At 29.1% G+C, this 16,793-nt stretch overlaps 2 protein-coding genes across 3 annotated transcripts; both read right to left on the reverse strand.

Moving 5' to 3' along the window:
• Positions 1-1,220: 1,220 nt before the first annotated feature.
• On the reverse strand, positions 1,221-5,188 carry LOC101210337 (pollen receptor-like kinase 2). Its single transcript, XM_004136394.3, has 3 exons — positions 4,423-5,188; positions 2,648-3,187; positions 1,221-1,946 (listed from the first exon to the last, which is right to left on the reverse strand). Exons 1-3 carry the CDS (start codon positions 5,081-5,083, stop codon positions 1,294-1,296), a joined length of 1,854 nt encoding a protein of 617 aa, XP_004136442.1. The 5' UTR covers positions 5,084-5,188; the 3' UTR covers positions 1,221-1,293.
• Positions 5,189-5,338: 150 nt separating this feature from the next.
• Positions 5,339-8,236, reverse strand: LOC101210084 (trihelix transcription factor ASR3). Of its 2 annotated transcripts, none has more exons than XM_004136393.3 (3): positions 8,077-8,236; positions 7,230-7,786; positions 5,339-6,017 (listed from the first exon to the last, which is right to left on the reverse strand). In XM_004136393.3, the coding sequence occupies exons 2-3, from the start codon at positions 7,711-7,713 to the stop codon at positions 5,566-5,568; spliced, it is 936 nt and encodes a 311-aa protein (XP_004136441.1). In that variant the 5' UTR covers positions 7,714-7,786; positions 8,077-8,236; the 3' UTR covers positions 5,339-5,565. The 2 variants fall into 2 exon arrangements, with proteins under 2 accessions (XP_004136441.1, XP_011652540.1); XM_011654238.2 differs by having other exon boundaries at positions 5,355-6,017; positions 7,230-7,782; positions 8,077-8,225.
• Positions 8,237-16,793: the final 8,557 nt, after the last annotated feature.

Here is a 16,793-nt window from a genome sequence, read left to right on the forward strand (position 1 = left end):
AAAATGATTATGTTTGTTTTTCAAAACTAATCACTTTATGGTTGTTTTGGTTTTATTTGAATGTTTCAAAGTGTAACTGTTTTCACCATGTAAATAGCTTTTTGACTATTTTTGACATTTCCTTTTGTTGGTGGAAGAGACAAAATGAGACCTTGAAAATAAAAAACAGTACGCTTTATATACGGAGTTTTGCCTTTACCATGCATTTTACTCTTCATTTTTGTGCCAAGCACCACAAAATGTACGCCTTCTTAAACTTGATGATAATTGGCACTTATATGCCTAAATTATTGTAAAAGTTGAGTCGTTAATCCCTTCTAATTAAACATTCAAACTTACGTTACGCGTAATAGTGTGTAAGTGATTAATCTCTTCTAATTAAATATTCAAACTAAAGTGATAAGGATTGTATTTATTTGAGAATTCATTTTTTACCGTTAGTGAATTCATTTCTCTATTGAAGATCCAATTTTAATAAAAAAATTTGAAAGACCACATTATTTACAATACAATTACAATTTATTCTAATGCTTTTAATTCTTTTTTGTTAAAACGTACATTTTAATCACCATATTATTACTTCTACTAGTTTAATCTTAAATTTTGAGTTTAATTTTTATTTGGTCCATATATTTATATGAACTATATACTTGAAGAAGCATTAGTTTAACAGTACACTAAACTACAAAGTTAGAGCTTTAAATATCGAATTTATTTAAATTAAAAAAAAATAAAACGCTAATTAACAAAAAAAAAGAAATTTATTGTATATAGATGGAAAATATTTACAACATGTTTCAAAGTTTTAAATTCTATTCATGATAGACACTAATGAACTTTTACTTTTATCTATCAATCATTAATATTTAAATACATTTTATACTTATCAATGATATCAATAGAGTATAAAATTTTGCTATACTTTAATATATAATCGTACAAAAGTTTATTTGCATACACTTACGAAAACAAAAATACTTTAAGAAAAAATATAATGGTTGATATTCTTCTTTATGAAAAAGAAAAAAAAAATGGAAGAAGATCGTTAATTTTATGAGGAAAGATTTTTAAAATAGTAAAATATTAAAACTATTTATAAACCATACCAAAATTCATCAATCTTTCCGTGGCTTATTTTTAAATTTTATTAAAATTTTAAAATAGTTTTCTTTCTTACGTTATTCATAACCATTCTCTTTTTCTTTTTTTTAAATACCAAATTTAGAGATTTAAAAATAAAATAACGTGGAAAAGATAAGCAAAATATTTCAAATATCTTTAAAAAAAAAAACCCTATTCTCTCCCTACAGATCTAACTTCAACTTCACTACCATAAGACGAATAAAATTCATCATCAGTAGAAATTTCTGTCTCCTTCAATTCCTCAATCTTCTCCACCGCCTCCTTCAATCCCCACCGTTGATCTTCCTCCTCTTCACTGCAATTCATTCCTATCCTTAACAAACGCACCATTTCCCCGTCTTCGTTCTTCGTTCCCTTCATCATATCCCCATCGAATACCTCCGCCGTCCACTCCTCCCTCACCGCCGACTTCACCCACGCCGCCAGGTCTCCGTTCCCCGTACCTCCTCCCTGCCTCAGATAGTTCGCCGGAAACTTCCCTGTCAGAAGCTCCAGGATCAGAATTCCGAGGCTCCACACGTCGGTCTTTCTGGAGACTCGGCGGTGCCGGATGTACTCCGGCGACTTGTAGGCTGCCATGAATTGATGGCCTTGGTCATGGCAAACTAGAGGATCCAGGCCGAAGTCGGTTAATAGAGGCTCGTAGTTGCTGTTAAGAAGAATGTTGGAGGATTTTAAGTGGCCGTGTGGTAGGCTCAGGCTCGGTAATGCTCTATGTAAATGGGCCAGCCCTCGCCCCACTCCTTTTATGATCCGTAACCGCGTTGGCCAGTCCAGCCCAATATTTCCAGGCGTACGCTGAGCTGGAATATTTTCAAGAGATTGTTACAAAAAGAAGAAAAAATTAAATAGGTTATATTACAAATTCTTAAATAATTTCAATCGTTTGTAAAATCAATGATATATATGTAATTTTTTAACTAGATAGCTTCAATCTTTTTCTTTTGGTTTTTCAAGTTTCATTGTTTTAAAATTATGCAATACCATTAATATAAGGGTGGAAACTTACCCAAGTTCATTTGTCCTCTCACATTTCTTATTTATGTTAAAAAACTAATAAGTTACACTAAGGGTGTATAGTTTTAATGCTAATATGAAACATAAATTAGCATCTCAAAATGGATGATTTATTAAATATTCCAACAATTTTTTAATTAAAGATAGTGATAATAATAATATTGTATATTTCTGATTTTTTTTTTTTTTTTTTTTTTTTTTTTTTGTTATCTGATGTTCGATTCTTGGATGGTCAAATATTATAACTAAAAAAATATATTATCAAATGCTACTTTAAAAGACCACTAATTACACGTTGAAAATGAATCATATTATTTGTTAACTTTATAACGAACAATTCAAGCATAATTCTAATTATTCAATCTTCCAAACTCTTAAATAGTGGAATTAGATGGCCAATGTTATAACAAAAAAAGTTCAAATTCGTTCAAATTCATAGTTATAAGGATGCATTGGGTTCGAGTATTAGAAGGGTAAGAGAACATACCTTGGCCATGAAGATGATCAGCTAAGTTCCCATTCCCCACGAACTCCGAAATCAGAAGCTTATCTTCATTTCTATAATAGAAAGCCAGAGGAGGAAGCAAATTAGTATGTGAAATTGAGCCAAGTTTTTTCATATGCTCATGAAACTCCTCGAACCCAACACATCTCATGGGCCGAAGCCTTTTCACAATCACCGGAGGCCCATTTGAAAGTAGGGCCTTATAAGATGACCCAAAACTTCCACCGCCCAATACTTCTGCTGGGGCCGTCAACAGCTCCTCTAAGTCAAATATGGGCCTGTCGGCCCGAACAAATTGGAGCTTCGCGTTTTCTTCTGTTTGTTCTTGATATTGGACCTTTGACAGGCCCAATTTGTTGTGGGCTTCTTCCGCTGCTAATAGTAAAGCCTTGCGGCGGCGGTAGCGATGGGAAATGACAGCGATCGCTAAGAAGATGATTCCGACGGTGACTCCTATGAGGATGTACCACTTCTTTGGAGATTTGCATCGGCTAAGTGGTTTTCCACATAACTCGTTATTCCCTATGGGAGACAGATGGATTTTCATCTTAGTTATCTGTTTGGCCACATGTGGTTTTGATCTAATTTTAAATTCTCTTCAATAGAAAAGTGAAAACTGTTGTGCATGCTCTCAATCAAGAGGTAGGTTCAATAAATAAAAATAAAGACTGCTGTTCTTTGTTTGAAAACTAGTGTCATGGTGTGATGATTATTTGATTCTTAGTTTTAGGTTTTTGAAAATTAAATTAAAGTTTTTTTTTAAAAGAAAAAAAGAATTTGGTTCAAAAGATTTAATAGAAATGGGTTGAATTGTATATATGTAAATATACACACTTGAAATTAAATTTTAGTGAGCTCCCATTATCAAATAATACGACGCTATTGATTTCTAAAATAACATAAAAGGAAGTAATTCGATGTTACCTGTCGACAAAAGAAATCGTTAGTAACAATGAATGAAAAGTAAAACCGCAAACCGCAAACCAATTTTCAATTATATACTTAAAATTCTACAGATCATATGTTGATTAAAGATTTAGATAAAAACAAATGATTGTGCTCATAAAATTTTAGATTACAAAAAATATATACATCCCGTAGAAAACTGAAAAATATATATTTAACTTTTACAGAACTTGACTAAGAATTGATATGGTATGAAAACATGGTTGAGAAATTGTGAGGAAAATGTCACACGTTTTAAAAATAATAACGAAAAATATTTTCTACAATGGATTTTCCAAAAACCAATTACCATTTAAAAAAAATTTATCAACAGATTACATATGAGAGATGTTTAACCAAATCTATGAAATTAAAAGTTTGAGCAAGATTTGTTTGCTATTCTAATTGCTAAAATCTAAACTAAAGAGAAAAAAACAACTTGAGTTGTGCATCTTTTTAATATATAGTTAGATTTAAATGGTCCATAACTTATGTCTTAATCAGCTAAGTTTTAAAATGATTTTGCAGAAAACACACCTCTAAAGTATAGTAGTAGTTGCAAATATACCTTCAAACTTTCAATTTAAAAATTGACCTCTCCAACTTATACAAATACAAGTGTTAAAATTGAACCATAACTATAACAAATAGAACATTTGTATGAAATTTAAAGGCACAATTTCTAGACTTGAAATTTTAAGGGTATAATTGCAACTATCATCAAACTTTAGAAAATTTTATTTTCTTTGGCAGTTTACCGAAAAAAAATTAGAACAAAAAGGCGATCTAAGTGAGTTTCAAAGGTTATTCACCTGCAAAAGCAATGGGGTCGATATTGGCTAAGCCAGAAGGGATTGAACCCTCCAATTGGTTATTGGACAAATCAAACAACTTCCAATCCCTTGGTATAAAATCAGGGATTCTGCCTTCAAATCTATTCCCTTCAAGGCTTAATTCCACTAATGCTGGCAAACTAGAAAGGGAACTTGGAATTCCTCCTTTGAACGCATTCTCTTCTAAACGCACCGTTTTCAGAGACCTCATATCTTGAAAAGCATCATCAGGTATTGTACCAGAGAATTTGTTGTATGCAAGATATAAAGCTCTTAATGCTCCCAGTTTCCTAACAGGAGGCATCGAACCATGAAAGCTATTGTTCATGAAGCTTAAGCTTCTTAGAGATGTCAAGTTCATGAGCACGTCTATGTCGATAAACCCACTTAAGCTCATGTTCTCTAGCCGTAACCCAAACAGAGCTCCATCTTTACAAGTCACACCAGTCCAGAAACCTTTAGTTTTTGCATCATCGTCACAGATGTTGATGGACACGTTCCAATTGTCCAAGGCAGGGTTGTGTGAAAGAGAGCTCTTGAACTTGATGAGAATTTCGGCCTCGGGACTGGTACTAGAGGAGGTGTTACAGCACCAGACTAGAAATAAGATCAGTAAAAGCAGATCTACTTTATGAGCCATGGGTGAGGGAAAGATCTTGCAAGCAAAAGTGTATTTTGGAAGGGGAAATGAAGGATGAAAATGGAGAAGCACTAGAGAGAAGTTTCTTGTTTTGATGAGCTGTTGAAGGCTGGTCCTTCTAAGTGATATTGCATAGTTTGTTCCCCCAAATTTCCAACAAAGAGGGATAACAACATAGTTTAATGTTTCTAGTTTGGAGTTTTTGTAGTATTTTTCTTGTTATTCATGAAAAAGAGAACCTATTGGTCTTAGAAAAAAGAACAAAAAGAGATTTTCATAAATAAACATTGGATTGGGTTTTCTATCTATAACCTGGAAAATGTCGACAACGTTTTACCGTTGCTTACACGGCCATCATGTAATATGTCATCAAATTGTCAATTTCCCAAGACATGCTAACAAAACACTAGGAGTTGAAAATACCGTTGGAGAGAAACTCTTACTTGGTGGGTTAATGAAAACCGAGATTCTTGTAACGAGAGTCACTCACAATCTTCGAGCAGGCCACGGAGATCGTTAATAGTGTTGAGAATATCTCCAAGGCATCTGATAAGCTTGCTCCCTTGATGCCTTACCAAATTAGTTTGGTCCTTGGCACACTTTTCATCAGAAGTTGTATATTCGGCATTCTCAGACACAATTGCTTGAACTTTTTCTGCATTTTCAAGCAAAAACTTTGCCATCATTTGCTCTTTGGGTTCGATATTATCAGTCACCTTTGATTCGTTGCTTTTGATGTAGCATTCACGAGGCTCTAGTTCTGGAGAGCTTAATAGAGGTTTTTCTTCTACTTCTTCTCCTCCTCTTTCGCCTCTATCTTCTACTTCTTTACATTCTAAAGATATCTCAAGCCCCAGATTTCTCTCACATTCCAGAGACTTCTCAAGAACTTGATTGCTTTTAGACATTGAACGACGTCTTTGCCTTTTAGGCCCTGGAATGACAAAATAAAGAAAGAAGAAAAAGATCAATGTTATTGAATCAATTTGAAGACAGCAATTATAAATCCATCTCTACACATTAAAAGTTGCTTCAAAGCAATTTAAACAGTTATGACATTTTTGTCAACAAACTCTTTTGGTTTAAAAAAATTTGCAATTAAGCCTTATGAGCGACTTTCATACCCATGAGAAAATTAGGATGCCAAAATATTCATGAAAGGAAACCCCATCCTATCAGGTCTAGTAAGATACATGTTAGCACTTAGCAGAATACTAAGTCCAAATTGCCGCTAATGGATCAAGGAAAAGAACCAAACAATCTAGATCCTGGAACAGCTATGAAACTAACATGAGTTATTCTTTTTGACATAATTCCTCACTGCTCAATCCTTCAATTCACTGCTTATGATTGAGTGAGGGTGGTATGCTCAACGTTTTGTTTTGATTTGTTTCAGATGATTTCTAGATACAATAAAATTACATATTCATGAAACGTTCGAGGCAGGCACTCTATCTGAGATTCTGAAGTAGTCAAACCACTCTTTCCTTGCAGTTTTTTTAGATTTTAATTTACTGTTTAATTTAGTCATCCCAACAGCTGGCTGAATAAAAAGGTCCAAAGCCAATGCTTCCCTAACTTTGAAGAGCTCATAAAAGATGAAACATTAATCGTCTTTCTTGGGATTTATTGCCAAGAACAAGAAATTAATGTATCTGTTCCTATTTCGATTAATTTCACAGCATTAAGAACAAGAACTAAACAACAAACGTTCCTGAAATTTCCTCAGCGTTGATGAAGAAACAAAAAAGAAAAGAGATTTAGCCTTGCAACCGGGCTATCAAATCTCCTTCTTGGATCATGTTCATGATTCAGACTGTCATACAGCTCATGGCTTGTTTTGTGCATCCAGGGAAAGTCATTAAGTGAGCAAAAAAAAAAAAAAAAAAAATCCTAATATCTGTACTATTCTCATGGATAACCACTTTACCCTATTACATTTGGTTGTCATAGGATATTAAATCTTAATTAGGTATTCACCGTGACTTTGAACTCATTCCCTCTAAGCTCTTTATACGTCCATGGCCCTTGTTCACCACTAGACCAAAAGTAAAAGAATGATTATTACCGAGTGTATTCAAAGAAAGGCTAGAGAGGACAAATTCATATGAAAACTTTATCTCTAAGTGAAAGTAAAGTACAATACCCGGCTCTGCAATTTCATCAGCGTTCCCAATAGCAGCCTCCGGATCACTATCGGGCTCCGTATCAGACTGATTTGCCCTCATCGATGCGACATTATCAATTGCTTTGAACAGCTCCTCATCAAAATTTTCAGGAAGTCCCAATTCTTTTCTCCTTCCACTCGCCAAACACCAATAAGAATCATCATCCGGCATTTTTAACTCCCATTGCTTGATAACATCGTGTTCAATCAACAAACAGTCCCACTTTCTCCTGCACTGATTCGAAGTTCGAACCACATCCAAAGACGTGCAGTTCTCTGCAACAATCTTCCATTTCTGATAGCTAGACAAAGCTTTCAAACAATCAGCCTCCACGGCCGCAATCACATTGACAAGAACAAGACAATCCGCCGCCGTCCAACCCGGTGCTACTGCTATCTGAGAACGCGTCCTACGCGAACCTGAAACCCCCGATCCACGGTTGCCAGCGTTTTCCTTCTTCATTTCACACTCAAACGTTCTTCGTTTCAAGTTCCGAAATCCTTCAACCCTCTATTTCAAATCCAAATGCGTCTATCTACAATACATGCAACATTAGACGATACAAAACCAAACGCCATTTTGTAGTATAAACATAATAAACCATAAATTTATGAGATGAAACTGAAACAGCGTTGATTGGATGAACAATAAATGACGAATCAAATTATATCAATCAGACTAAACGCCGATAGCCTCGAATTTAGAAGTGAATCGAAGTAGAACAGAAATGAGTGTGGGAAAAGTTGGAAAGTGAATGAAATTGCAAAATAAGTGGTATGAATGAGGATGATAATGCAATGCTTGAAGAATTTTCTTTCACTTTACCAATTTCATAGGAAGTGGAAGCCATAGCTTTTCTGCACTGCCCATTCGCTTTGGATGCCTAACCTTCGGCTTCGCGGTGGAAATGAAGAACCCACAAAACCCCCTATTCCCCTCGGGTTTCTAAATTCTAACGCGCACTTTCGTACTCGATTTTAAATTTTAAATTCTTTTTTCGTTTAAAGTTTAGTGACTTTCCACCTTTAAATTTATATATATACTATATAGTTTTAGAATCACTTTTGTCTTTAAAAAATATCACTTTTTTGTTCTATAACGTTCATAAAGTAACACTTTAATGGGTATTTCACACCTGAAAAATGTGTATTGACTCTTCCATTAAAGTCTACACTCAAAGTGTATGTTGTAACTAATTTTGTTCCCATCTTTCTTCTTCTACCGGAAGATAAAAGAGATTTATTGTGAGGCTTTTATGATAATAGAATGAATGTTATTTACCTTTACAAAATTGCAAAATTAGCAAATTTAAAACTTGATTATCCTCGTATTTGTCAAATTTGCAATATACAAAAAGGAAGTGTTACTTGTTTTTTCTAAATTTTTTTTATCATCTAATGCAAATTATCTTTATTGTTTTCGTATTCAAGTTCAGTTTACATAATTAATAAAAAAAATGTTATTGTAAAAGCTAGGCACAACTAAAATAGGAAACTAAAAATTTATAATATGAAAAAAAATATGATATAATATAAACAAAGAAAAAAAGGAAAAAAAAATTCAATCTTTTTCACTTTTTTCTACTTTCTTCAAATTCTTCTTAGCTTATACGTTAGTGTGTCCTTACAAATCTACTAAAACTCTCTATTTATAGGAAAAATCTAAAACATGTAGTAGATTACTTGGTCATTAAGAGATAATAGATAATGTCTTCATGTTAAAGGTGACAAATGGCTATGAACACTTAGTTTGATTAGATAATGGGCATCTATTTAATATAATATTTATATGATAAAATTGTATCGTAACCCCTAAATCTAATAAACAATATTTTTTTCAAATAAATAAATAAAAGATGTTTTTCCAATACTAGGAACTTGTCTTCCGAATTCATCATTGAACACTCACGACCACTATTTAAAAGAAAAAAAAAAATAGATGCATCTTGCGTTATTTTTACATTCCACCAAATTATTTAATCATAACCTATAATAGGGTAAATTTTACTTTTTCTCTTTTCAATATGTAAAAGATACACAATAAGGAATGGTGGTTAGAATATACCTAAATAATATCTATCTTTTATCGTTGGACGATATGAGGCTATTTTATGTCACTCATCTCCCTATCTATTCTCACTGTCATTTTATTCTCTATCATAGAAAATTTATCTTACTATTAACTCAAACTAAGTTATCTATATATATATATAGAGAAATATCTATTTGAGCTTACTTTGCTCGAGAAGAAAAATCTCAAAATGGCTTTTCTTTTCGTCTTTAAATCAATTAAATAGTTAGATTTTGGGGTGAATTCATCATTTTGATCGTAATCCTATTAACGAAAACAAACCAAAATATATATGGACGGATCTATTAAGGGGCCAGAGACACGTACCCCCACATTCTCGATTTTTATATTTTAATATTAGTTTTGAAGTGTCAAATTACAATATATAGTAAATAATGCACATTTTTTACTATATTTTGTGGTTGTGTCTCTTTTAAAATTCAAAGGTCTCGGATTCAAATTTCATCTACTACATTTTTTGGATCTGGTGGCTGCGAGAGAGGTCCTCGAAGTTTGGAATTTCATAAATTGTTTTCATTGGTGATGTACAATGGCCAACTTGCTTCCCAAGTTGCGTTTCTGGAAAGCACCCCATACCCCATCTTAATAAAAACACACAACTTTTACATTCATTTAATGATAATTATGTTTTCAAATATGACAAAATATTACAATCTATTTATTTAATGAATAGTCATAACTACGACAATATGTATATGTTTCCATAATTATAAATATCAATAGTAGTCTATTTTAATTTATCAATTATAATCTTTTACCATATTTGTAAATTAGAGGTTTTTTTATTGGCATGGCTCTTAGGTTTTACATCAAAACATAATTACCAAACAAATTACATATACTAATTACATACCAACAATATATTGATACCAAATTGAAACTCATGATTTCAAAATTCACATATCTTATTAATCTCTATCAACTTAGTAGTATTAATTAACAAGTAGTTTTACATGTATTCTACCTAGATTTAGAGAAAATTATGTGAAGAGATTATAAAAGAACTGAAAATATAACCAGATTTAGATGTTTTTTTGTTGAGATTTTAAAGTGTCTAATTTTTTCTAAAAAAGAAACTATTTTAAAAAGGTTGTAGTGTTTGCCAAATTATAATAATGCATTTTTTAGAAATTTGTTTTAGAGAAATCATTAAAAACCAACTTTTTAGAAAATGAAGTTTAGGTGACTGACTAAAAAATTGACACTTTTTTACATCTTTATGAAAATTACAAAATTACCTTCCACTGTACACTTCAATCTTATGAAAATTACAAAATTACCTTCCACTGTACACTTCAATCTTAATAATATTATGTTTTGATTAGGAATTTAAATATCTAAAAAAATTTAATAGAAAAAAAAATAATATTTTTAGTTATAAAGTTACTAATATCAAAATTTTAAAACAATTAGTTACAAGATAGAGTGTCAAACATATTTCTTTTTAAAAAATTAAAATATATGTATTTTTTTTATAAAATTAGGTCATAGTGTTTAATAATCATTTATGATAATTTAAGTTAAGTATAAACATTTTTGGTATATGACAAATTAAACAAAATTTACATATAAATACTTATAAAAAAAGTCTAACCAAACATGTAAGTATTTAAATTTAAATTCATTTTTAAGAAAGTGTTTAAAGGGTCCGTTTGGATTGATTTGAGAACAAAATGTTTTTCAAAAATACATTTCATTTTAAACACTTTTTTGGAAATGAGTTTAAAATTTAAACATTTAATGTTTGGTTTGATTTTTTTATAAGCGTATATAAATTTGGTCTTTAAGATTTCTTCAAAATATATTATTTTATAAATGAATTTTTAAAAAATGTATTATTTTAATTTACCAAACACTGTTATTTTTTTAAAAATAGTTTTTTCACAAAATTAAATACTTTAGAATCTTAACCAAACACATCCTTAATTTGATTTATTGATAGAGATAAGACTTCAATTTAATTTGTTGAGTTTTATTGTGCATTCTTAACACATAATACAAATTAAATAATGACGTATTTAAGATATTTTGTGAATCATTGACCATGGACGTCTAACTATAAACTTTTATAATGTATTTGTAAATGATTATGGTGGTGACACGATGCAAATGGTCATAAACCAAAATTATAGAACAAACCATGAACCATTTAAATTCATAGAAGTTGTGAAATTAATTATTATTATTATTATTATTAGTACAATGCAACGCCAAAATGGAGATATGAGAGATTAAATTTTCAACATCTAAAAAATAAAAAATAAGGTCATGTCAATTAGTAGGGGTATTGACAGTTCGATTCGGTTTTAAGTTATTTTGAAAAATTAAACACTACTATTTTCTTCAAAATAGTTTTAGTTAAAATTAAACACTCTATAATCTTTACTTTGGAAATTAAAATAATGGATTTTCTAAAAATTCATTTATAAAATAATCTATTTTAAATAAATCTTTAAAAACCAAATTCACATATAAACACTTATAAAAAAATCTAACCAAATATTAAGTGTTTAAAATTTAAACTCATTTTAAAAAAAGTGTTTAAAAGGAAATGTATTATTGAAAAACATTTTCTTTTTAATTCAATTCAAACGACCGGAACTTTGAGAGAAAATAATATTGTCTACATATACATAACTTGTATTGTTTGAGAAACTTAGGGCTTGTTTGGGGTGATTTAGATTTTGTTTTATGTTTTTAAATTCACTTAATTCAATAGATATGTGTTTGGTAGACAATTTGAAAGTTGTTTCTAAGAACCGTTTTCGGATTCTATAATCTAAACAGTGCAAATTTAAAATTAAAAACACACACAACTTTTTTATGTTTTTATTGTATTCATAATTTGAATTTTATATTCTAAAAAAGCAAATTCTATTAAATACATATAAAACATTTACAAAGAGAGAGTGTCATGTTACCAACTCAATTCATGGTTTAAAATATAATATATATTATAACTCACAACATAAAATAAAATAATAATTATATAAAATTTTAGATTAAGTTAAGATAAAATCTAGTTTCTATGGTTTATAACTACAATTTAGTTCTTTTGGTTTGATAAATCATAGAAAATATAGCCCCTCTCATATAAACTATTTATATACGAAGTTTTACCAAACTATATACTAAACTCTAATTTTCTCCAAACAATAAAAACTAAAATTGCAATTTAACCCGTTTTTAAATCTAAGTTATAATCACATAAATAAATTAATAATAACTTTGTCAAGTAAATCGTAGTAGATAAGTAAGAATAGTTTATAATTTATAAATATATATATATATATATATTTATATATATATTAATATGAAACACATCTAAACATATTTCTTAAAACTATTAATCCAATTTTTGATTATGTCACCAAATATATATCTAAAAAGCACAAAATACAACTTTGTTTTTATTATATCTCTTGTTTTCAAATTCTCTACCAAACAAATCCTTAAAAATAAAATTTAAATACATTGACATTATATTGATATTTGTGCGTATCTTAACTATTCAACTAGAATTTTTCATGCGTCAAACTTTAGCTTAAAATGTGATGCATAAAGATTGGTACAATGCAACTTACAAAAATATAGATAGATAAAATATTTTGTTGATAAACGTCACGTCACAAGGATAATTTATCCTATAACAAAATGTATTCTTTAGTTCTTAAGATTTTATGTTGGCGTGTGTTTGGTCCATAAAATTTAGAAAGAAACATATTAGTTCTCAAAGTTTGAAAAATGTTTCTAAATAGTTTTCAAGTTAATTTTATTGTTAGTTGATTATCGAATGACAGGTTGAGTTTGTAAATTATAATTGAGGTGTAATTTTTACTTATTTTATTTTATTTTCAATTTAAGTAAGATGTTTTTCTCCCCTCTAACTTTCTTATTTTTTTTCTTCCCCTTTCACGTTTCAACACTCATTCTTCTCTTATCTTTACTTTTCATGGCTTCTATACATACGTTCTGATATTTGAAATTCAAACCCTCCACGAATTGCAACCAAGATCAGAGTGTTCAATTTCATAAAGATGAAAACGTGACTTAACACACAGACTAAAATTTAAGTTGAATAATAGTCAAGTGTCTCAATTTCAAATGTGGTCGAACTTGATTTATATTATCATTTTTTTTTCTTTTCTCATATTTTAATTATTTTGTTCTCCCATATTCTTTTCGCCCTCCTTTTCTTTTCACGTCTTTTAATTAGTCCTCTTCTATCTTAACGTTAAGTGTAGGGTGTACATGTAAAAGGGTCTTTTAGGCATATGTGTGAGAGAGAGCTTCCTCTCTCCATTTGAAATTTGAAAGAGAAGAGAAAGGGAAAACTGAAAGCTAAAATGTAGAAAAAAAATACCCCTCATTTCAAATTTGCTAACATCATGTTTACTCATTGTAAAATTAACTTAAAATCTATATAAAAACATTTTTCAAAATTTAGAAACTAATATATATATATATATCTTTTTAACTTCAAAGAGCAAATATCAACATCAAAGATAAAAGATGCATTTTTTTTTTCTGGTCCTTTATCTTATAATAAAGCACATGTAATTGATTCCACCCACTTTTGTGGAGAACATTAAACTGAGGCCACATACTAAATTGCGGGTGAGGCAATGAAGACTCTATTAATAACAACGATTTGCCCACTGAATTGAAGTGTCCAGGTTCAATGAACCACGCTTAATTCATTACCCAATCTTTGTCTTTTGTTTTCACAAAATTTAATAAAATTTCTAATTCATTAAATTGTGGAGTTTGTTATAGTTATTGTTGTGATTATGACATGAATTATGATTATACTTTTTTCTCTCTCTCTCAAATAGTAAGAAAAGTAAGTGTAATTATAATCATACCACCATAATTCAAACCATAATAGTAATATTTACAGTAATAGGTAATAGGTAATTTTGAAATGCGATCAAATTAAACTGGTAAAATTGAATTGCATATTTTGTTTATAAATTTGGATGTGGATTTCTATGTTAATATGTGATGCGAATTCACATAATACAGACGTAATGACATAGACCCACTTTTAAAATTATTGTTATCTTGTTCTTATTGAATAAAGGTAGACATGGTCTCAATTCAAAATTTGATACTTGATTTGTTGTTTTCTAGTTATGAAAATCTAAAAATTCACACGTAGCTAGCTATATGTAATCTAGTAATGTTTTTTTTTTCTTTTTTCTTTTTGTTACCTATCATAAACTATAATTTCCTCTATGTAAATTATTAACCAATAAATAACAAAAAAATAATATTGTATTTAAAATACATAATTAAAAAATAAGTTAGTTAAAAAAAATAGAGTAATTAACAATCACTCAAAACTACTAAATTTTAAAAGTAATATATAATCACTCAAAACTACTAAATTTTAAAAGTAATATATATAGTTGTTAAAATAACCTTTTCAAAAGATAAACAACAAAAGGAATGTTTGGATGAGGAGTAAGTTATGATAGTTCTATGTTACTATAATTTGTGTTTGAATTTATAGATTATTTTAGTTTGATAAGTAAATAGTAAACATCATAGCAAATAATAAGAAAAACGATGAATATCACGTAGTAAAAACGGTAGCAAATTGATAGTTTTAATATAATGTTTATTGTAGTTAATTAAATACTTTTAAATAGTTAATGGGAGACTTTAAGTATAGCACGAGATAGATTACTACTTAATAATGTTTTGTGCCAAAGGATCTAAGAGTTAATTTTAAGAAATAAAAAAGTGGCTATAACAATAAAAATGGGCATCAAAATAGTTAGGAAAGGGAAGTGTTGTTGAAAAACTTGAAATGACAAAACTTGGGGGAAATAAAGAATCTTAGGGGAAGCCGAGTAGGAAAAAAGTAATGGGAATCTCCAATGGGTGAGTATTTACAAAGGGATAAGTTTCAGATTCACAACCCACTATTTCCTTTCACTCTCTATCGTGGTCCATTTTGATTCTCTTTCCCTACCTCCATCGTCCCAAAAACCACTTTTTCCCATCTTTTTGTTTCAAGTGGGAAATTTTCAAACTATTTATATTTAAAGTTAATCAAAACTTTATGTAACCAATTTTGTAAATAATTTTAATATTTTACTATTATTAAAAAATTTCCTACTAGATATCTCGTTTTGAATGTCTTTCTGTTTTTATCTGGAATTATTTTGGTTCGTAGTTTCACTTCTTATCTCAATTTTTTTAAAAAAAATTGTTTATTAAATCAAAACTATATGTGTTTGGTAAATGAATTTGTTTTTCGTTTTTGAAAAACAAAATGAAAATGTGTTTTTTTTTTCAGTTTTCCTTTATAATTAAAAAAATAAATTTTGTGTTTTTAGGAGGAGTGAATTAGTTACCAACCACACTTGTTTTTTCAAAATTAATTTTCAAAAACAAAAAACAAGAAAAAGAAATAGATTACCACATACCTTCTTTTTCTTTTTTGTTTTTTAAAATTAAGCTTATTTTCTCACACAATAATTTGCAACTTAATACATTTATTTAATTCTTAGTCAAATTTTAAAAACAAAAACAACTTTATTAGAGCTATTTTTTTTGTTTTCAAAATTTGACTTATATTTTAAACCATTGGTAGAATATTAATAACAAATTAGAAAAAGTTGTAAAAATAGGGTCTACAAGTTTAATTTTAAAAAACAATATATTTACCAAACAAACTTATTTAAACTTTAAAATTTTAAAAAAATTAAGAGTTATTCAAATATATATCTAATAAATAAATTCATCCTTTATTCTTTTTTTAGTTCTTAGGATATATTAGGGGGAAAAACTTTCAAGGGTTTAAGAGATTATTATTCATTTTCTTTATAAAAAAAGTTAAGAACTTGTTACTCATTGGAAATTTTGGAAGTTTTAGATTTTAAAGTTGTAATTAAAACTATACGTTTATTTTTCTTCTTTGTTTGATTTTGATTTTGGAAGAATGGCCAAGCAATGAACTGAACCCCACCGACAAATTTTAAATGTGAAATTACGAGTTTAGTCCACAATTTTATTATTTGACCTTTTCAAATGTGTCTAATAAATTTTTGAATTTTTATATTCTACCTTCTAATAAATTTATGAATTTTAAATTATATATTAAACGAAACTATAAACTTTTCAAATTTGTATTTATTCGTTGTATTAAAAAATTAAGGACAATTATCTATCAAATGTATAACTACATTTTACCCCTAAAAGAATCCTACACACTTTGAATTCTATGCTTAGAAAGTACGTGATGGTCCCGAATTCATAAATATATTAATTACGTTTAGAAGTTTAGAGATAGAATAGAATAGAATGTATAATAAAAAAATATGAAAAAATGGATTTAGTTTTTATTTAATTTTGACTCCAAATTTTTTATAATTTTCATTTCGATTTTCAATAAATGTTTTATTAAAATATTTTTTAAAATAGCAAAATAAATTAATATA

Source organism: Cucumis sativus, chromosome 3 (assembly GCF_000004075.3).
Source record: "Cucumis sativus cultivar 9930 chromosome 3, Cucumber_9930_V3, whole genome shotgun sequence".
NCBI lineage: Eukaryota > Viridiplantae > Streptophyta > Magnoliopsida > Cucurbitales > Cucurbitaceae > Cucumis > Cucumis sativus.